Source organism: Acartia tonsa, chromosome 8 (genome assembly GCF_053477335.1).
Source record: "Acartia tonsa isolate MP-2025a chromosome 8, ASM5347733v1, whole genome shotgun sequence".
NCBI lineage: Eukaryota > Metazoa > Arthropoda > Copepoda > Calanoida > Acartiidae > Acartia > Acartia tonsa.
The window spans coordinates 5,283,164-5,306,432 of NC_137267.1; the positions used below are offsets into that span (position 1 = coordinate 5,283,164).

General features: G+C 30.9%; 1 protein-coding gene and 2 long non-coding RNA genes across 3 annotated transcripts in view; all 3 read left to right on the forward strand.

Moving 5' to 3' along the window:
* Positions 1-1,978: 1,978 nt before the first annotated feature.
* Positions 1,979-2,676, forward strand: LOC145325735 (uncharacterized). The gene is made up of 3 exons (XR_013881559.1): positions 1,979-2,042; positions 2,412-2,475; positions 2,623-2,676. It is a non-coding gene; the product is annotated as an uncharacterized LOC145325735 (long non-coding RNA).
* Positions 2,677-9,773: 7,097 nt separating this feature from the next.
* On the forward strand, positions 9,774-22,257 carry LOC145325376 (uncharacterized). The gene is made up of 4 exons (XR_013881458.1): positions 9,774-9,818; positions 15,469-15,557; positions 15,886-15,954; positions 22,205-22,257. It is a non-coding gene; the product is annotated as an uncharacterized LOC145325376 (long non-coding RNA).
* A 290-nt stretch (positions 22,258-22,547) lies between these two features.
* Positions 22,548-23,269, forward strand: part of LOC145325606 (uncharacterized) — a 30,846-nt gene continuing 30,124 nt past the window's right edge. The window contains exons 1-2 of the mRNA XM_080168567.1: positions 22,548-22,551; positions 23,004-23,040. Of these exons, the coding sequence (XP_080024693.1) occupies positions 22,548-22,551; positions 23,004-23,040 (41 nt within the window). The remainder of the gene's footprint in view (positions 22,552-23,003; positions 23,041-23,269) is intronic.

A 23,269-nucleotide genomic window follows, 5' to 3' on the forward strand; every position in this document is an offset into this window, starting at 1 on the left:
ATTATTTTGAAGTATTTATGAAATAAAAATGAACAAAGCAGTTGAAATGAGTTCTGTAAATTTGCCAACTGGAATATAGACTAATTTTAACATCAAACAATTGATAAATTGAATTTCAGATATATTGTTTTGTCAGGTTTCACTCACATTTAGATTCTAAATAGGTTATAAAAAATTTGTTCATATTATTTATTGAGTTAAGTGCAAATGTTATGCATTGAACAGTTTTAATTTACATAAATCCTACGTACATATAAAGTTTTTAACACTTTTTAAATCAATTTTTTTTTGTAAAAGTATACTTTAATTTAAAGCAGGTCTGTTTATTACACTAGTCCCCAAGGTTTTATGATATTCCTCTTCTTTAACTTAACAACTTTGGGGACTTTTATTTTAATTTGATAACTATTTGTAATCTACAAAAGGGGCTATTTTGTGTATCATCTTTGGAGATACATATCAATTTATCTTATCCCTTTCGATTCCTGAATTTAAAGCCTGAACATGCAAATTCTAGTAATGAAAGTTGTATGAAGCTGCAACATTGATTTATTATTTGCACAATAATCATGTTAATTAAATTAATTGTCATGGCTGCAGTAAAAGGAAAGATGCATACAAATACTTTGAAAGTACAAACTCAGAGAGAGAGGGGACAATGGGCTGTTTATTACACTAGTCCCCAAAGTTTTATGATAAGATTTTCTTATTCATTAACAACTTTGGTAAATTAAGTGAATTTTGATTGGTTGGTTTATTAAGTTGATTGTTTAAACGTTTTAACCACTATTTTTAAGTTAAAGAAGGTGTAATTTTGTGTATCAACATCGTAGATACTGAATTTATTGGCAATTGTCTTATCCCTTTAGGTTCCTGGTACAAATTAATGGTTGCCAAATTTTCAATGATTACAAAAGAGAAAGAGAAATAATTAGAAATTAAAACTTAATTATATTATTTATGTACCACACGCCATTAACCCTTTCTCCTTTGATTATGCATATAGATTTCAATTCTCCATTCATTTCCCACTAATATTTCCAGTATTAAAACTATTAAACCTAAACATCAAAAATGATCATTCCTTAGATTGCAAAAATCTAAGTATTAGATTCTAAAAAAATTAGTTTATATAAAGTTGTTGTAAAAATAATATGCAATCTTACAGAATTATTAAGAAAATGACAAAATAAGTTAATAAAAGAAGGAAAAGTTTTTCTTACTATCTGACTGTAGTAATCAAATGCATATATTTATTTATACAAAGCAAATATAAATATTTACATTGTATGTATTTGTGAAGGAGAAAGTACTGAGAAAATAAAGATTGATAGATTATGCTCTGTGGAAGTAGAAATATGCAGTCAAACAAATTGGAATTATGACAGAGATAAAGGCAGAATAAGATTTGACCAACATAAAGAGTTTTGCTTTAAACTTTATACAATAGAGATATTATACATACATGGGTAATAAGCAGGGATATTAGGGGATAAGATAATTGATAAAATAATGTAAATAATCAATTACAATAAATAAACAGTTTAGAGAAAATTTTCTTTGTTGAAAACTCTTTCTATTACTGAATCTTCATGTATTTTACATTGACTGTAATGTTTGTAAATTGATGGGCCAATTTTTGTTCTATATATATATAATTCTTCAACTTGTCTTCATTGCACATCATTTGTCTTAGATAATCTTGGATAAAAAGTTTATTATGCTTCAAGTGCATCTAATGTATGTAAAGAAATTTATAAACCATTATCTGGCTAAGCATAATGATAAATGTTTCTATAATGATTAAAAAGAGGAAATCAGGAAAAAGCAGAAACAAAGGTTTTGAGTAAAATGTAGAATGTACATCATATTGTTTTGAGGTTAAAAAACTGTGATAATAACTTTTTCGTAAAATTTTAGAAAATGGTTAAAATCAATAAAATAATTTTTACAAAAAAAAAACAATTTAATGTTGCCACAGAAATGGTGGAACTCACATTGCACGTGTAGGAAACTTGGCTAACAATAGTGTCAGGCCCCAGGTACATTTTCAGCAATTTTACTTCTTTCACATATTACAATTTTTTTCAATGCTTTCATGTCATTTGCATGGTATTTGGAAAATTTAAAATTATGGTGCCCAAAAAGTTTGTCTGTCTGTACATTACATTCATCCATTTGAATGTTTGTTACACCCCAGCTTTGGTTTTCTTAGGGATCTTTATATGAACTTATTTGAATTAGCAATAGTCAGATCATTTTGTAAAATGGTATTTTTTAAAGAATTGACCTCAATTTCCTTTCAATGGTTCAAAGAAACAAAAGCGCAATGACTAATAAAATATTTTTTAAATAGTCTTGGTACCTTTTTTTTAAATTAATATAAAAAAATCAAAACAAATAACATTTAGGTGACTAGGCCAATAGGTAGAAAAGAAGCAAGTAGCCAAGATCCTTTAGTTCCTTTGGTCACAGGTAATAACTTTATGTTGTATAGTTTCAGTTTACAAATACAAATTGAATGTTAAAATGAAAATCTCATACATTTCCTTTTTTACTTATTTTTTCATATTTCTAAACAATAGATTTAGATTGTTAGTTATAGATAACTTTCTTTTTAAGGATCTTCTACAGAATCATTAAATGAGAGACAGGAGCAACAAATTGATAAATCAGGAATTCCAGATTTTTTAAAATTAGGCTATAATCTAAACCTTTTTAAATCATATAATTTTGAAAGATAAATAATCAGAATTATTATTTCTAAGATATTCATTTCTGGGCTAATATACAAATACAAACTGCACTTAGTCGCCTTGAATTAAACAGATTAAACAAGTCTTATCAAGTAATTAATGCAATAATTTCAAGATTGATTACATAAGTAAAGGATTCATCAGGGGTTAAACTTAAATGTGCTAAATCTTTAGTTATCCTCCAGATTTACAGAAATTATTGCAAAAATATATAAATACAAAGCGATAACGATTGTGTTCATTAGTACATAAGGTAGACTAAGGAACATATAAATTGAGTAAATGAAATAAGAAGACAAGTATATAAAGAAACAAAATAGAAATTAATACATTCCATGATTACAGGAATGTTAATATGCACATCCAACAAAAGCACTTTTTATTCAAACCAAAATTATCAGTTATCAAAAATAATTAAATTAAAAAGTGCTTTCATAATTTCTGAAAAGAATATAAGAATATAACCTTGCATTGAAATTTTATGATTTGTATACTTAAACTTTAGCAGATAACAAATTGATCCTTTCCCAGAGAATAGGCTCAATACTCAATAATAATTTATCTTCACAAATAATACATTACATCTTCTTATAAAGTTAAAAAGAACATGAGAAAATAATTATTTTTTCATGTAAATAAATCAAACTTTTCTTAAAGATAAAAAAATAAATTCATAAGATACCATTAATAAAAATTTTAGATTCAAAATAGTATTGCAAATATGCTTAAATTTATCAAGCATAATAGTACTTAAATTTCCTTTTAATTTTAAAAATATTTTTATGCTTGAAACCTAAAATGTATTTATGCACTATAAATGTTCAATTTAAGTACTTTAATTTCTAAAATGTTTTCAAATTAGATATAATTTACTTCATTAGAACTATTTTCTATTCATATTATAAATTTGAATAGTCTGAAAATTATTGTAATTGTTGACAGCTGAAAAGAATCAAATGATGATAATGATTGCAAAAATTATCAAGTATAAAGATTTGTCATCACAAATTGTACTAATTTTACATGTTTAATTTTAGCATTCTAATTCCTGCAATAACCAGTTTAAGATGTATTTAAATAAAAATCTAATTTACTAACATAAGGGCTTTATTCTATTCATATAATAAAATTGACTAGTCTGAAAATAAATGTAATTGTTGACAGTTGAAAAGAATATAATAATAATAATGATTACAAAAACTTAATGCTTACTTTATCATTATTTGATTGTAGAGAAACATAATTAGAATACTTTTTTGTATGTAATTGGAATAATAATTTATTAAGAACCTGGCCTGGCCTGGCCTCTTTTCTTTCAGTAGGTAAAAGAAAACCAACAATGGAACTTCAGAGTATTTTCCAATTCTGTGCTAAGATTGGATTTTGGCCATTTAGATGTGAGATTGATGGAAAAATCAGGATTGTGTGGCTTTACTTGCTTTACTTTGTTGCTGGAATTATCTTTGATGCACTTGTGATATACAGATTGACTCCTTTGTTCACTGTTATGTCTGCTACTCCAAATGAAGTCATATTTGTAATTAGCATGTTGGGTATCTACTCATCCCCACTTCTGATATTTCTTACGCACAGAACATTTGGACCAAATCTAACAAAATCTGCAATTGGAATCAGTTATTTGAAAGTAATAGGGTTTGCTGTTTTTATTTTGACAGGTTACATTTCTGTTACAGGCATGCGATATCATTGCTTTGCAATATTGGCATTCAGCAATTAGATGTAATGATTCTTGCTGGGTCGGTATTTCTTGAAATACCTATTTACTCATCAGCCTTTTTACTGATTGCACTTATTTGTTTGAATCTGGAAAATCTTGCGAAAAATGAGGTAATAAGAGAAAAAATCACCATAGAAGCAATACATAACTGCATTAAACATCTAAATTTCTATAAAGGAGTAATGGCTACCATTTGCTGGCCAACATTCTCATTAAATCAGTTGTTGATTATCATAGCTACATACTTGATGGTTTCTGATCCCAGCAATTTCTTCATGCTAATTTTTGTTTTGGATCTTAGCTTTTTTCTTACTGTTTTCATTGGTAAGCTTGAGCATTGTTATGATCTGATCAGAGATGCTGCTATGAAGATCAGAAATGATTCCGTTGAAGCTGAAACTGTGAAGGAGATGATGAAACTCCAGATTTCTGCTTTGGAGCTGGAAAGTTGTGTCTCTTTTACTTGCAGCAAGTTTTTCAGTCTAACTAGGGAGACTCTTAAAGCAATGGTTGCTACCACTCTTACTTATCTTGTTGTTCTAATTCAGTTTCAACAAAGTGCTTAAGATCAATCCGGAAAGTTTTATCAAATGAAGGATTGTACTCTGTACTTATTCAAATCTTATTATTTGTAATGGCTTTACTGGAATTTCACCCACAAATGATTTCTCTGACTAACTGTAATCAAACTACAAGGGAAAGTTGAACTCTGACTTTCAGAACCCTTAACTGTTGCACTGCAGAGGAATAATCTTATCTTGCTATAAAAAACTTTAAGTAACTCTAACTCTATTTCACCTGGCCTATCTTGTCAGCTATGTGAAATGAAAGCAATACTGTGGTAATTTTTTATGCTTAATTGTATTACTTTATTCTATTTCAAACAACACATTTTTAATATCTATATGTTAATTACACTGAAATATATGTTTTTATAATATCTTTGCTTTTACTGGAAAACATTAGAATTACTACTTTTGTAGTAAATATGTAATGTTATAATTCCCATTACCTATATAAGTATTTTTCATAAAGTTAACTTATGTTCCTAAACACATACATAAAAGAATAATATAAATTAAAATAAAAATAAATTAATATTTAGTTATTGAATGCATAATCCATATAACAATTTATAAAAATTCTGTACACATATTCAGTCATAAATATAAAATTATAAATAATTATGTCAAATACATCCAATACAAAATTAATATCTTGTATCACAAAAGATGAGTAATATTGGCAATCTTCATAAATTTGTGCAAGAATGTGTTGTACCCAAATTATTGAGATTGTTCAACATATTATAGCTGTATAGTTTGCCATACCACATAACATTGGATCAGAATAAATTACATTAACATAGTGTACTCTAATGCAGGGAGTAAGAAAAATTGGACTGTAAATTACACTGGTTTCCAATGTCATTGGATATAACAATTCGGGTACTTTTGTTGAATTGTTATTGGTTGGTTCCAAACTATTAGTGAACAAAGTTACAACCAAAGGTTTATAATCTACAGAAAGGGAAAATTTTGTGTATCATCATTGGGGATGTACATAAGTTAATATTTTATTCTCTTATCCCTCAAGATACCTGAATCTAACAGGAAAAAAATTCTATATAAATTATAGAGATTAAACTCCATAGAAAGGAAAGTTAATAGAATATTAGCAAAAATAGTTAAATTTGCACAAAAGAGGTTACATTTTATACTTTGATTTTTTTTGAGTTTAGCAGTTATAATATTTTTAAAGGTTTTTTCTAATTAATATGTACAAATAAAAGAGATTTTTAAAATAAAATATTGAAGCAGTTTTTTAGAGGGTATGTTATCTTTTTAAAGTTATACAAATTCGGTCTACCGGATGACTGTTGATGAATTAGTTTACTGATTTAATAGTAAGATGAAAAAAAATCTGGATTAAAACCTGCAGAAGCAAATAAGAGACAAACCAAAGATATGTACATACAAACAGATGATATATTCACTCTTCTACCTAAGGTTTTTTTTATTAATTAGGGGTTGCTGCAAAAGACCTAATCCTACAAACGACCCAATCATACATAAAAAACTAATCCTAAAAAAAGGCATAATTATAAAAAAATTATTACATCAGTTCTTATGTTTTTCGTTTGATTAATTCTTTTGCTGCAACGCCATTAATTGTACAGTTGACAAATAGATAGAAAAATTCAATACAAATTACATATGATTATTGCCTCCCCCCCTTTTTTATTTTTAAATAAATTAAAAATAAATGGTTGGAGGGTTTTGTTTAAAATTTTGGGCAGGTGAGGTTAGAATTTATTGGGCACTGGATAGCCCCACACGGTTGGGGCACCACAGGTATGACCCCTGCAATGGTAACCACCCCTTCTCTAAACTTGAAAATTTAAAATCCATCTCCTACCCTCATACTGGATGAACGAACCGATCAATAAATGAGTCATAAGTTAGCAATCTAACTTGATGACAGTATTTTCCCAGTCATAATATCTACAAATATTATATATCCTTTCAGGGTCCTGTATGGTGTACAGGAGGGGGACATGGGTGCCCACCTCATCATTCACAAATATTATATATCTATTCAGGGTCCTGTATGGTGTACAGGCGGGGGACATGGGTGCCCACCCCACCATTCACAAATATTATACAGCATGACCCTCAAAAAAGTATTTTTAAGCATCTGCAGCCCTTATTTCTCAATGAATTATAAAAAAATGCTTATTTTCTTGTTCTCCATAGTATTCCACATAAGTAGATATAAAAATATTTTTTTTACCTCCATTAACACCGGAGATTTTTAGAGCTAAAGTTTTGAAAAAGTGACTGAGAAAAAGAATTTTTTTTTGTTTCTCTTATTTTTTGGATGGTTATATTATGTTTTTCTGGCAACTGAATAATGATACACAAAGAAAAACAAGTTAACTAATTATTTCTTTTTTATTCCACCAAAAAATATAAATTTTTAATGGCTAAAAATACTACTGAATGAATTGATTATTTGCAAATTTTAGGTCATTTATTAACCCTTATTTGAGAAAAGGATTAATTATGACAGTTGCTCCGCCTACTTTTCTGACATCTCAATAATTTAATAGGGGGTTAATTAAGCTTTTTAGACAAAAAAATCATTATGTTTTAATTTTATTTTCTTTATAACTTTTTTGTTATTAAAGTTAGGATTGTGAAACAAAAACAATTTTCCTGCTATATTCATAAAGATTTATTTGGTTTTTTAATCTTAAACAATTTTGCCTAATAAGTAAGTTTTTCAAAATATCATTAAACTAAAAAGACTCAAAAAATATGTGTAAAAAAATGCTTTTTACTCAAAAACTAAATTTTTTATTTTATTTTTGTATAAAGTTTCTGCTAGTAACAAAAAAAAAGGATTTCTACCTTAATTTTGCTAAAAAAGTCGTTTCATGTTAAAAGTTACTTTTTCCTCAGTCACTTTTTCAAAACTTTAGCTCTAAAAATCTCCGGTGTTAATAGAGGTAAAAAAAATGTTTTCATATCTACTTATGTGGAATACTATGGAGAACAAGGACATATGCACTTTTTTATAATTCATTGAGAAATAAGGGCTGCAGATGCTTAAAAATACTTTTTTGAGGGTCATGCTGTATATCTATTCAGGGTCCTATGTGGTGTACAGGAGGGGGGCATGGGTGCCCGCCCCACCATTCACAAATATTATATATCTATTCAGGGTCCTATGTGGTGTACAGGAGGGGGGCATAGGTGCCCACCCCACCATTCACAAACCAACCATCCCCACCATTCCTTCTATCCACCCCCACCATCCACAACAGCTGCTCTTCCAGGTATGATACATCAGGGAGGAGGGAGGGGACATTGAGCTGTCTATTACACTAGTCCCCAAAGTTTTATGATAGCATTATTTTTTACGTTGGCTAACCAACTTTGGGGACTTTCATTGAATTCAAATTCGTTGGTTCATTAAGTTGAATATCCAAATGTTTCAGCCACTATAGAAGTGGTGATTCTATGTATCATCATTGGGGATATAGTCAATTTATCGTCCATCGGCTTATCCCTTTAGATCTCTGATTATAGATAGTTTTATTAAGAAAGCTTTAGGTGTACGTCTTTCTGTTCAACAGGAGAAATATGATTTACTCGGCTATTGTTACAGATATACGGCCGATCTTTGGTGTGAAGATTCCTATAACAAATAAACATCTAATCTAAAGCTAACTTTATCCATTAGTCTATTTGTATTGAGCTAGATAGCTTACTTAGTCTGCTTGTATGTTATATGTAATCCTTTTAATAATTAATACAGCTTTTAAGAAGAAATAATGATTTTTTAAGCTGCTTTTAAGATAAACGCCTGAAATATCTGTTAAAATTTGTCCGACTGTTTGACTTGTATTTTTATGTGATTCGCTATATGTTGTCCTTTTTGTATCATTGAGGGCACATTGCACAGTAAATTATATTAGACCAAAAGTTTTACAAACATTTTCTCTCATTTGTTGGATTCAATATATGCTACAATGGCAACACAACTAGCAGTTCTTTTCTAGGAGTAATTTATAGACCATTGTCTTATCTCTTAAGATCCCTGATTATTTATGTATTTTAGGAGGTAGTGGAAGCAATGGCAATATCTGCTACAATGGCAACACAGTTAGCAGTGCTGTCTTAGGAGTAATTTATAGACCATTGTCTTATCCCTTAAGATCCTTGATCATTTATGAATTTAGAATGTAGTGGAAGCAATGGCAATATCTGCTACAATGGCAACACAACTAGCATTGCTGTCCTAGGAGTAATTTATAGACCATTGTCTTATCCCTTAAGATCCCTGAATATTCATGTATTTAGGAGGTAGTGGAAGCAATGGCAATATCTGCTACAATGGCAACACAACTAGTGGCAACTTGTGCTACAACCAGATTGAGTCTTGGTATAGGCCTGGAGCGGCCAGGAGGGCCAGGCATCATCACAGGAATGCATAATTAAAATGGATTTATTGAACTCAATTCAATGAATCATAGTTCCGGGGAAGTTTTACAACTTTTTTTGGATAGGTTATCACCACCCTACTCAGAGAAATCAGCCCTAAATAATAAACCCCTACTCATTTTCAAACTAAAATTTACAGTTTTGATCCCCCCATTTAGAGGCCTCTAGAGGCGTAGCCAGCCGCTAATTAACAATAAATATTGCTGAAAATAATATTGATTGATAAAATTATCAAATTCCTAAACTAGATAATTAATTATGTATTATGTTAGATGTAAATGTTCAACAACTAGATCATCCAGTGAATTAATACAGGTCAGATATTTATCGCATCGTTTTTTTAAACAGCTTTTCGCGGATAAAAAAAAGATTTAATTTCAAATAAAATAAAAAGAATAAACCAGTTTTGTTAGCCCTGAGGATTTAATGGTATTGCCCACTATACCACCTACCCCTAATTTACGATCTTTGACAGTAAGGTTACATAGTGTATTATCTATAATACAAAGTAGAACGATGTCTCTCCGTCCGTCTGTCTGTCCGTCCCTTAAAATCTCGGTAACCACTAACCCGATCGGATTCTACTCTTCAGGGAATATACCTACTGGTCCTGTGGTGGTTTTAGGCCATTTTCTTGGGGGGTGGGACACCCCCCACCCCCCCCAAAAAAAAAAAATCTCCCCATTTTTTTTTGCTGAAGATTTCCTTGGTCCTTTTACGAATTTCCCCAAAAAAAAATTTTATCACCTCTTGGGGCAAAGCCCCTAGAGGCTAGGGGCGAAGCCACTAGTTAAAGGATAAAGCAAAAATATCTCTAATTATTGTAATTGAAATACTCTTTTTTATAAAATTTTCCAATCTATCTTTTGAATGAATCTAAAATGAAATCAGGTATCTAAAGGGATAAGACAGTAGCCGTTAAATTGATGTACATCCCCAATGATGAGACACAAAATTAACTCCTTCTGCAGATTACAAAAAGTGGTTGAAACGTTTGGACAATCAACAAGTTATGAACCAACCAATCAGAATTCAAAAAAAGTTCCCAAAGTGGTTAAGCCAACAAATACGAAAATGTTGTTAAAAAACTGTTTGGGCCAGTGCAGTGTAATAAACAACTCAGTGTACCCTTCCTCACTGAATAAAATAGAATGAAAATGAAATATTAATGATGAGAATGTGAAAATGTTTTATTCTTCTGTTAATGACATAGAATTATATTTCTAGAGGTGTACTCTCTAAAATGTACTCTTTAATTTGAGAACATTTTAGGTTAGGGACATTTATTATGTAAATTATTAAAATCAGACCACAATATGTAGCAATGAGTGTTAAGACAAAAGCGGCTAAAAAGCAGTCCGAACTGCATGGATGTTTTATGCTTAAATAATAATATCCTCCATAATGAGGTGAACGTTGACTTGAAATTTCAACTGTCTATCTTGAATAGGAGCCGAGAAACTTGTTTCTCCTTCTAATTATTCTTATTTGCACAGGTATTAAAAAAGTAGGACGATTCTCAAAATTTTGTAAACCAAATGAAATCCTTTAATACCTGTACCTGTTTCATGTATACGTCAGGAAGGGAGGGGACTTTGGGCTGTTTATTACACACGGGTAGGCTGAAAAAATTCCATGTTTTTGAAAATACCCATTTAGGCGGTTTGCACTGCACAGCCTTAAAGTCCATTAATGGAAAATGTAAAAATTAACTTTTTTAATTGGCCCTTTTTAAAAAATCCGCGAAATTTTTTTTATAGTTCATTTAGTTCGCTTAACAACTTTGGGGACTTTTATTGAATTTTGATTTGATGGTTCACGAAATTGAGTGTCTTAGCGTTTCAACCACTAATTGTAATCTACAGAAGGGGTAATTTTGTGTATCAACATTTGGAATGTACGTCAATTTATATGTCATTGTCTTATCCCTTTAGATCCCTGGGTATAAGTACACTTAGAATTCTTTCTAGAATTTACTTGTCAACTTTTATTAAAATTTGATTGGTTGATTCATGAAGTTGAGTATCCAAACATTTTAATAGTAATTTACAGAAGAGTAATCATAATTGGGGATGTACATCAATATATCTGTCATTGTCTTATCCCTTTAGATCCCTGGTTATAAGTACACTTAGAATTCTTTCTAGAATTTACTTGTCAACTTTTATTGAATTTTGATTGGTTGATTCATGAAGTTGAGTATCCAAACATTTTAATAGTAATTTACAGAAGGGTAATCATAATTGGGGATGTACATCAATTTATCAGTCATTGTCTTATCCCTTTAGATCCCTGGGTAGTATAAGTACACTTGGAATTCTTTCTACAATTTACTAGTCAACTTTTATTGAAATTTGATTGGTTGATTCATGAAGTTGAGTATCCAAACATTTTAATAGTAATTTACAGAAGAGTAATCATATTTGGGGATGTACATCAATTTATCGGTCATTGTCTTATCCCTTTATATGCCTGAGTATAAGTACTTAGGATTCTTTCTACAATTTACTTATCAGCTCTGCTGTCAAAATAACAAGGACAATATTAGTTCAAAATGTAACTAAGTAGAATATCGTATTACAGACAGCTTTCCGCGGATATTAAAAAAAGTTACAAGTTCTGTTAGACCCGGCGGGCCGAAGTCCCAGGCTAACAAAACTGAGATTTATTTTATAATTTTGATTTTAATATTAGTAGAATATTGTCTGTAATACGATGCTATATATGAATTTTCAGTATCGGTGAGAACCGGTTCTAATCCAGTGGATATTAATCGGTTTGGAAGCCATACTGGAAATAAGGTTCAATTTTTTTCTCTTTTTATATTCTAAAAATATTTAGTCGGGGGCTAAAGGTGTTTCTCTCGGGTTTTAAAACTTTTATATAGGTTGAAGTACAAACAACAATGATGTGAATCTCCAATGATTATTTACAAAATTAGAGTCTGTAGATTGAAATTAGTGGCCGAAACGTTTGAACATTCAACTTAATGAACCAACCAATCAAATTTCAATAAAAGTCCCTAAAGTTGTTATTCTAAATTTTTGGGGACTAGTGTAATAGTTTTATAGTATCTTTGCTACTATAAAGAAAGGAAAGGACAGTTGCATAAAAAGTAATTATCTGCAACTATTAACTTAATGCTGTACTTTAGAAAAATATCAACTAGGTATACTTTTTACTTTTTTGTAAGCAATTTTTTTATTTGAGATAGTAGGAACAAAAATATGTTTTTATCAAGAAGTTTCTTAGCGTTTTTGGAAAATTGCTGCAAATTTACTCTATAATTCACTTTGTCTGTCCGTCCGTCAGTCAGTCAGTCAGTATGGGGGAAGTGTGATTTTCCTGTCTGCTATAATGGATGTAGAATATACGTGAATATTATGACAGGGAAAAAATTGTTGTCAGTTTAGGTTACTTTTTCCCATGTCATTTATTAATCAGTTTTTTTTTATCCAGTAGGAGGGGAGGGGTAAAGGCAGCGTCGTTATTTACCTTATTAGCTGTTATTCATTATGGACGGTATAAATTTTTTTGTGAAAAAATCCTACATCCATTCGGTCATGTGATTTTTATTCATTATTTATTATCACTGAACATCTGCACTTTAAATTAATTAGTCAGTATTTCCATCCGTTATTTGTTTTTTGCTTTGCTACTAATGGATGTTTTTTATCTTGTATGGAAGCTTTTCTATAATTATGGATTGTCCGTCCGTCCATAACGGATAATTGTTCTATTCATCAGATTTTTCGGAATGAAGGTTCCTTGGACATCAAGAACCAATATTATAAGCGAAGCAACTCTATAATTAAATCCTAAAAATGAAATAATGTCCTTTTTCAATTCATGTTTAATTTTATTTAGACTTACAAATTAATGTTCTGCTTATCAAATTCTTACAAATTCTACAAGAGTTATTGTTCGTTTGTCCTTCCTTCTTATATTAAAGCTTCGCTTTTATGGATGTTGTCATCCTTGTTTTCTCATACTTCAGTGATTTTAAAATACTTTTCCTTCAGTTACTTGAAGATGAAATAAAATACTGGAGAAACTAAAAAACTTGTACATTTATCAGGAATTTAAAGAGATAAGGCGATGGCCGAGTACTTGTTGTACATCCCCAATGATGATACATAACGTTACCCCTTCTGTAGATTACAATTATTGGTTGAAAGTTTAACACTCAACTTAATGAAGCAAACAACCAAAATTCAACAAAAGTCTCCAAAGTTGTTGAGCCTCCTAATAAGAAAACGTTATTATAAAACTTTGGGGGACCATTGTAATAAACAGCCAAATGTCCCCTCCCTCCCTGACATTTATGCTTATTGATATTGCAGATATATATTTTTATTTCTCTATCTATGTGCTAGTGGCTACGCCCCTATTGGCCTCTAGCGGCACTGAAATATATATGTTTCAAGGGGAAATTTCTCTTTGGAGTGCGCCCTATCCCAAAAAAGTTGTAAACCTTCCCTTGATATTCTCCTTTACAATGAAGCTATGTGTAGGTCCTGGTATGGTTCTAGTCTATTCTTATTTCAGATTTACGTCCTTGGATAGTTTTGGGCTATTTTCCTGCCCTATTCTGCCCCTTCTAATACAGAGCCCCTTGATTCTAGGGGCGCAGCCGCTAGTTCTTCAATGTTGAAATAGCTTTCACTGCATTTCATTACATTGATACAAAAAAAATAATTTTATAATCTATTTCTAGCATTCATGTTATTAATTTGATTAATACAGATATAATGGTAGACCATTTGCAGCTTTAGACCTTCCATCATTACGATTTTTGTAGGTGTTGGTCTTTTGTAGGTGTTGGTCTTTTGTAGTGTTGGTCTTTTGTAGGTGTTGGTCATTTGTAGGAACTCTTGTTGGTCTTTTGTAGTGTTGGTCTTTTGTAGCAACGCCATATAATTTATTAATGCTTGTTTGTCCTACTGTTTAATTTATTGAGTTTTGCTTCTAAGGATGTTGTCATCTTTGATCATTATGTAAAAGTTACAAATGTAAGTTTCTTATTAGTCTATCTTTCTTTCTTACTTCTTGCCAGAAACGAAGCTACTCTTTAACTCCAAATATCCACAACTTTTTTTAAATTGACTCTGAAAATATTTTTTTCTTGACTTCTTTTTTAGATAGACTTATGTATTTTTTCCTGTGTTATTTAATCATATGCTATGATATAGAATTATATTTTTTTGAAAAATTAGCTTCATCATTTAATTAGAAAGTTTTTTGTCTGAAGCTTAAGATCTCAATAACTACTAAAACGTTTGGGTTCTCTATTTTTGTATAGCTACATATAGGCCCTTTGATGGTTTTAGGTTATTTTATTTTCAAATTATAACGTGTTTGTAGGTTTTTCAGCTATTTTCTCTATTCCTTTGAATACATAGCCCCTAAATGCTAGGGGCGTATTAACTTATACTATAAATTTTTTTGTTCCACTGCTGCTTATTGATGTTATCGTCCTTGTTATATTTGACAGTCAACAAATCTATCTTTCAACAATTAGCAAATCTATCAATTTCCATTGAACTTGAAAACGACCACTAAATTAAAATAGTTATTTCTTTCATCGTATTATAAACGGCTTTCCGCGGATATAGAATGTACAATTATAAGATTAAAACTAGTTAACTAAGGCACCGGCTAAATAAACTAGTTTTAATCTTATGATTGTACATTTTTATATACGATAAATAACAAATTTCTATTCATATTTTTGGTCAGGTTTATTATGGTTATATGTAGGCTGCTAGAAGCCACAAATTTTAAGTTGTTGTGATTCCGAGGTCTATTTTTCTGTTTAAGAGAATATACACAAAATCTCTTATCAACCCCTCTCAAACTTTGAAACCCCTTCAGTTTACCACCCTTAAAGTTAGGGAGGGGTATCAACCCTAGCGTACGCGCAAGCCTTCCACCCACCCTCTATTTATCTATCTATCTTATCTAGGATTTTGAAAGACGTAGTGTTAATGAAAATTCAGCTATTAACAGAAATCAAGATTTGCTTACCCGTCCTACTAGTCTTACCCTTCCAAGGTAAGTTATATAGTTTGGAAATAAATCAGATTTTACACCCCCCCCCCCCCTTAACATTTTACATTCAATTAGAGGGTGGCACAGAAATTCTGAAACTCTCAAAAAAAATTTCCCAGCGTTTAATGTGAATTTACCCCCTTTTAAAGAATTTAGGGGGGGTATTGTAATAGTATCCCAAAATGTCGCAGTGGGGTTGTAATGGAGGTTATTTATCCCATCTGGCCATTTTTATTCCTTTGCATTTCATTATTGTGTGTTATTAAAACAACAGTTTTTTTATGAATAAAAAACCTTTTATTGTTTCTACAATTTTTATTATAAATTTAAGGTCACTACGGCTGCAGTCACCAGAGGGTGCTGAAGATAATAGAAATAGCCTCCAAGAAGATACTCTGAGGTGACTATAAACAATTCATGCTAGAAACTCATTCCCTTAATAAGTATTATCTTAAATTATTTTAAGAAATAAGTGTATTATAATTGTCTTAAACTTCCTTATGGAACTGCTGTGTAACTTATTGAATGTTACCTTCTAAAATAGACAGACTAAATAAGTCAATTTAAATTGGTGAAGAATAAAAAATTTTAAAAATCAAGCACAGCAAATACTGACAAATGTAAAAAAGACAATTGTATAGATTTGGTGGCATTTTCACAAAAACAAGAATTATATCTCATTCACACTTAACCTGTTTTACATCTTTAGCATTATTGATTGATTGAAAAGATTAAGTGTGTTTTAAAGTAAAGGCAATCACATTAATATAATACCTAAAGAATTTTCAAAGACGGTGTTTAGCAGCTGGACAAATAATTGCCTCCCATGGAAATCTTATTCTTTCCTGTCCTTTTAGGAATATGATTTTATTTTGGACAAAAAATCAGCAGTTTATTTAAGTTAGCAGCTGAAAAAATACTGTTTTTTTCTTTTAAAAAAATACAAACAGACAGATTTTTATATTTTTAGGACAGAATAACAAGAAAAATTGTAGTTGTGTATGTTACTTACTTTTTTCTTAGGAATAACCCAATTATCTTTTTGGTTAACTTTTCTTTCTACAAAAGTTCACTGTAATTACATTATATAATAATCATCTATCTTTCTATTTGTGAAGAAGATAAAATAATGTTTTGTGTATGCCCTTCATTCAAGTACCCAAGCAATCCTAACACACCTTCTGCATTTTATTTCAATTTTTATATAAATAGAAATATAGTTTATTAGTTTAAGAAATCAAAGGCAAAAAAAAAATTCACCAACCTTCTGTACAAGAAAATCAAATCAAATTAAACTTATTCACAGAGAAACTTTATTTAGAAAGTCTACTTACAATTTTTTGATTTTAGAATTACTTATAACAGATAAACTAAATTGAGTGGTAGGTACACTACAACAAAAAGTTATCTATAACTTACAACAAAATAAATCTCTGATGTAATAGTTATTTCTCGCATCGTATTATAAACGGCTTTCCATGGATATGGAATGTACAATTATGAGATTAAAACTAGTTTTTTTAGCCCCAGGGTGCCAAAGGCACCAGCTAAAAAACTGGTTTTAATATTATGATTGTACATTTTTATATTCGTAGAAAGCTGCATATAATACGATGCTAGACATAGTTTTTTCGTATGGATGAGAACCGGTTCCTATCCACCGGATTCGAATGAATACGAGAAAAAAGATTACAAAATAAATTCTCATCAGAAGTATACCTTGACACATTTAGCTGAGTTACCCTATTAAACATGCTCTAATAAAGTGATACTCCCAGCTGGCTATAATAATGTTACCTCACATCCACTCTCTTTACGCCATTACCTTCCTTTCTACTGAATGAACAAACTTATATATAAATGAGGTTCATATTAGCAACCTGAATTGACAACAAATATTCTCCTGTCAATATAACCCCGTGTTTAGTATTTTTTCTTAAATAAACAACAAAATAAACATTAGCAACAACCAACAAATCTACCATCAGCCTCAGTCATATTATTATTTAGCCTCATGCAGCCGTATATCTGAAGGCATGGTTGCTGAGCCTTGTCATGTACAGTACACTGCATAAAAAAGTTATTTATAGCTAACACCCTAATAGGTCTCTGATGTAAAAAGTATTTATTCATGAATATTATTACAAATGATTAAAAGAGTAAAGGATACATATAAAAATAGATGTAAGTAGACATAGATATTAGGATAGGGGGAAAATTTTTGACAATTTAGCTTGCTAACATGGAACTTGTTTAATGGTCACATCATTCATCCGGAAGAAGGAAAGGTGTATAGGGGATGAAGGGAGAAATTTTTATTTTCACCTACTGCAAGTTTTACTTTTTTCTAGAAAATCTGGTGTAAGAATCCAAGTAATAATATATCCATTTTTATAACTAGCACCCTAATAGGTCTCTGATGTAAAAAGTTTCTTCATGAATATTATTGTAAATTACATATAAACGTAAGGTTAAAAAAAAACAGAATGCCATTCAAAACCCTAACCTATCAAAAATCATTATACTTTTGATTTGTTATTTTAAGAATTAACCAAACCACAATATATTATGGCTTAGAGCTGGATCTTTAATATATTTTTACAGGATAGGCAATTATAGAAAGAGTCGAGACTAAACAAAATAAACATGAAATTGTTTTTGACTACATAGGATATGTTTGTTGTAAAAGCTTTCCTTTAACTAGAAATAATGTTCTATATAAATATGATTCTTTATATATTCTACTAATTGCGATCAGAGAGATAAAACAATGGAAGATAAATTGTTTAACGCCCCCAACGGCAATTACCGTAATCTGCAGATAAGAGAAGGTGTTTATAAAACTTTAGGAACCATTATTATTCTTATATTAATGTCCCCTCCCTCCCTGATTTTATGGATAAAGTTTTCCTTGTTGTGTAAAAGTTTGTAATATTCGATCATACACATATATTCCTAGGAATCCTTATACTAAAGTAACAGGATGTCTGTGTGTTTGTGTGTTTGTCTGTGTGTTTGTGTGTTTGTACCGAAGGATCTCGCTAACCGCTGAACCGATCGGGTTCTCCTTAACAGGGTAGCTTCTCATAAGTCCCGGGAAGGTTTATAACTATTTTGGGGGAGGGTACCACCACCCTCCCAAGAGAAATGACAAAAATATCAAAAATTTTTAAAATTTAGGGGAGACTTCAACGTCAAATAAAGAGGTATCGTACATAAAAAATTAACTTTAACAAACAAAAACATTTAAAGTGCCACTAGAGGCCTCTAGGGGCGTAGCCGCTAGTTATATATACAGGGAGAAAGGGGGTGGTAGGTTATGCTAAAATTCCGTAAAGGTGTGAGTTTTAAGGCTTAAAAACAGTAGAACCATAATATTCACTAAATATGTGTATTCCTAATTGAAAATTGTTTTAAAGTTACCAAAATTTTATTTTTCTACTTCTGTTTTAAGCCTTAAAACTCACACCTTTACGGAATTTTAGCACAACCTTTATAAAAGTTTTGTAAAAAACACAAATAAATCATAAATGAAAGTACGATGTTGGTTATAAGTGAGGGGTATTTTTTTGAGGCATTTAACCGACAATTAACATTATTAATATTTTTAATGGCAACGCTATTTATAGTTCAAAATATCCACCTATACATGAAGATTTCTGGAACAATTTTACAAACATATGTAAAAGCCTTATTACTGTTACCATACAAACTGGATAGTTAGTGATTCATGAGACAATTAAGTTTAATTATTATAACATAATCTACATATATAATAAGTCTTTAAGTTATATTATTGAGCGTCCTTAACCCTTAACGGTCGGGAGGGGGGGGGCGTTGAACGCCCCCCCATCCGGTTTTTTCTATCTCATTTTCTGTGTGTGAAAGATAAAGAGCCCAAACTGCTTGACTTTTTAAGTATGGGTATGACACATAACTGAGAGTTGGAATTTTTTGAATATCTCAATCCTGGCGGGCACAGGATGCCAGCAAACCTGGCAGGGTCATCCAGGTAAAGAACAAAAATTTGTATTTGACTTAAACAAAGCATTTTATCTTACCAAAATACTAAAATATCCTCTAGTAGTACATCCTCATATTAAATACAGGTGTTCAAGTCAATTTCAGGTTCCAGGTATGATCCTGCAGGTCCTGATCCTCCAGGTCTCCAGAAATCTTTAAAATGCTCCTGTGGCCGCAATTTTTGACTTAGAGACTTCAAATTTTAAACTTAAGCTTTTCTTACATGTCTACATAATGTATTAAAATTTCATAAAGATCCGCCGCCGTTTTCCCGCCGACCGCCGACTCTGGCGGCTGGCAGCTGCCAAGTACAGCCGCGGCCGCTGAAACTTATGTTTTGATATTTCAAACATAAAATTTAAATAAAAATAAACATTTTCTGCAAAAAAAAATTTCTTCTAGCTTTAAAAATAAAAAATTACAGCCGTTTGAAATTTTTAAGTAAAAAAAGGACCCCCCGACTGATTAAGGTGCGGCAAGGGGCCCGACTGTTAAGGGTTAATTAAAGCAATTTTTGTCAAAAGTTTTTCTGACTTCAAATTAACTTTCTGTTTTTTCATATAAAAAGTGAAGTCACTCTATATTTGTTGAAGTCAGTCTAATTATTTTGTCTAATTTCGGTTTTATGGTTTGATGTTGGCATCCATGTTAAAAATACTTTTTCCATACAAAAAAAAGTAGAGAGAGAAAAAAAACTTATTTTTGCAATCTATGAATTGGACTAACTAGTTCCATTTCTAGTTGCTGGTAAGCAGAAAAGCAAACTTGATCGTGTTCTTAAGTAGCGCAGCACTAACATGCCATCATTGTTTATATGTATAGGAAAAATTGTTTGCCTGGGCCTTCGGTCTCTCGGGGCAAACAAAACTGGCATTATATAAAGTACATTAATATCTTTTACTAACCATTAAACTTATTAGTTGGATCTGTATTATGACGACCAATCAATTATTTTTAACTCTATGTCTTAGGATAATATAATAGTTATTTATACGCTTTCCGCGGGTATGAAAATGAAAAATTATAAAATCTAAATCAAATTGTTAACACTTATGATCCGAAATATTCGTGGAAAAATTGACTGTAAAACGATGCTATTCATGATTTTTCAGTATGACTGAGGACCGGTTCTAATCCAGAGGATTTTAATCGTGTTCGAAGCCATACTGGAGAGGTTTATCTCTCCCCCATCCTCCCCCCAGATACCAGGGGCGCAGCAGCTAGCCCATCTATAAAGTGTAAGGTCAAACATGAAGATTGTAAAGATAAAAATTTCAAGTTGAAATTATTTCAATCTTCTTTATAGGAGCATAAATTTTATATTGAAATCTTCAGTGGTCTCAAGGCATAAGACAATGGAAGATAAATTGATATACATCCCCCAATGATGATATATAAAATAACCACTTCGGTAGATTGAAATTATTGGTTGAAAATTTTGGACGCAACCAATTAATATTCAATAAAAGTAACCAAAGTTTTAATCAAAAGAATATAATATAACATAGTTATAAAATTTTGGGTACCAGTGCAATGTCCCCTCCCTCCCTGGAAATCCTATAATTCATCGGAAAGGTTAAACCCAACAAGGACGACAATATTTGTGAAGGTGAAGCTTAAGCAAAAATATGCACAGTAGAATTGCTTTCAAAATTGATTTCTGAACAAGGGGGGGGGGGAAGTTTTGACACATTTGCGTAAACCTGGCACCTAGGATTTATCTTTGGACTGAGAGGATAGGTTATTAATGATAAAATAATTCTTATGTGATGAATTTCACGAAGTTTTTTAAGATTTTATTGGATAGGCCTCCAGGTTCCGGAGCTCCAGGCCTCCAGGTGGTCTCTGTACAGGTAAAAATGAAAAAAAAAATGTAAGTTACAAATCAACTTATAAAACAAAATATGCATCTTTTTTCTTCAAATATGTGAATAATATTAAAAAAGATGCATATTTTGTTTTATAAGTTGACCTGTAAATTAAAAAAAAAAATTTCATTTTACCTGTACAGAGATTACCTGGAGGCCTATCCAAAAAATCTTAAAACTTCGTGAAATTCATCATATAAGAATGATTTTATCATTAATAACCTATCCTCTCAGTCAAAAGATAAAGCCTAGGTGCCAGGTTTACGCAAATGTGTCAAAACTTCCCCCCCCCCCCCTTATTTATACCATCTTATCTCTACTGGCTCTTTTTTAGGGAACTTAGGGGATAAGACAATGGGCGATAAATTCATGTAGATGCAAATTAATGGTAAAAGTCACCAAGATTTCTAAGACAACGAATGGGAGATCATGTTTATACAACTTTGGGGTGTAAAGATCAGTATAATTTAAAATTCAATGTCCCCTCATTAGAGTAGATCTGTTGTCCCCTCCAACCCCGTACCAATAAATTGATATACATCTCCAATGATGATACACGATATTACCACCTTAGTTGTTTATGATTAGTGGTTTAAACGATTGAACAATCAACTTAATGAACCAACCAATTAAAATAGAGTCCCCTAAATTTTTAAGACAGCGTTATTAAAGAACTTTGGGGACTAGTGTAATAAGCATCCCAATGTCCTCTCCCTTGCTAATAATATTAAGACACATCTAAAACTATATATATTTTAGAATTGGAGGTGTAACTGTAGATCTCCATGATGATACTGAACAGTCACATTCAGGAAAAAACAAACATTAATTCATAAAAATTTTATATGAGTTCTATAATCTTATTTCTCGTATTCATTCGAATCCGGTGGATAGGAACCAGTTCTCATCCATACGAAAAAACTATGTCTAGCATCGTATTATATCCAGCTTTCTACGAATATAAAAATGTACAATCATAAGATTAAAACCAGTTTTTTTGCTCGTGCCTTCGGCACCTCGGGGCTAAAAAAACTGGTTTTCGTCTTATAATTGTAATTTCTATATCCGCGGAAAGCTGTTTATAAATAATATAATATAGGTAATGGGTTCGAATACCTGCTCAAACTGTTTCATATCCAGGGTGTTTTTTTATAAAATAAAAGCATTGCTTAATTAAGCGCACTTACCTCTGATAGAAATATCTTCTTCATTGGCTTGTGAAGGTTTATATAGAAGAAACAATAACCCTGTCTTGATCAATTTATATTTTATAAATCATACACTTTGAACAAACAAGTTTTTAGGGACAATTTGTTGAAAACTGATATAAAGCCAATAAAGAAAATAAGGTTTTGATGACTAATTTCTGTCAAAGGTTAAATTAAACATTGCTTTTGTTTCATTTCAAAAAACACCCATTATAAATACATCTTTTAAATTTATAAGATGTCTTGGCCCTCAAGCAGATTTAACTCAATGACATGCAAATGAAAACATCTCTCTTCTACACGCCTCTGCTTAAAATGTCATCATTACATTTAATGTTGTTTTACTAAAGAGTTTGCTGAAACAGCTCTTATCAATTGGGATAAAGGGTAATATTTTGTTTTTTAATATTTCTTATGTAAATATTCTCAGGGATCTAAAAGGATGAGACAATGGCTGATACATGGATAAACACCCCCAAATATGATCCACAGAATTACCCCTTTTGTAGATTACAATTAGTGGTAGACACATTTGGACACTCAACTTAATGAACCAACCAATCAAATTCAATAAAAGTCCCCAAAGTTATTAAGCCAACCATTAAGAAAACATTAT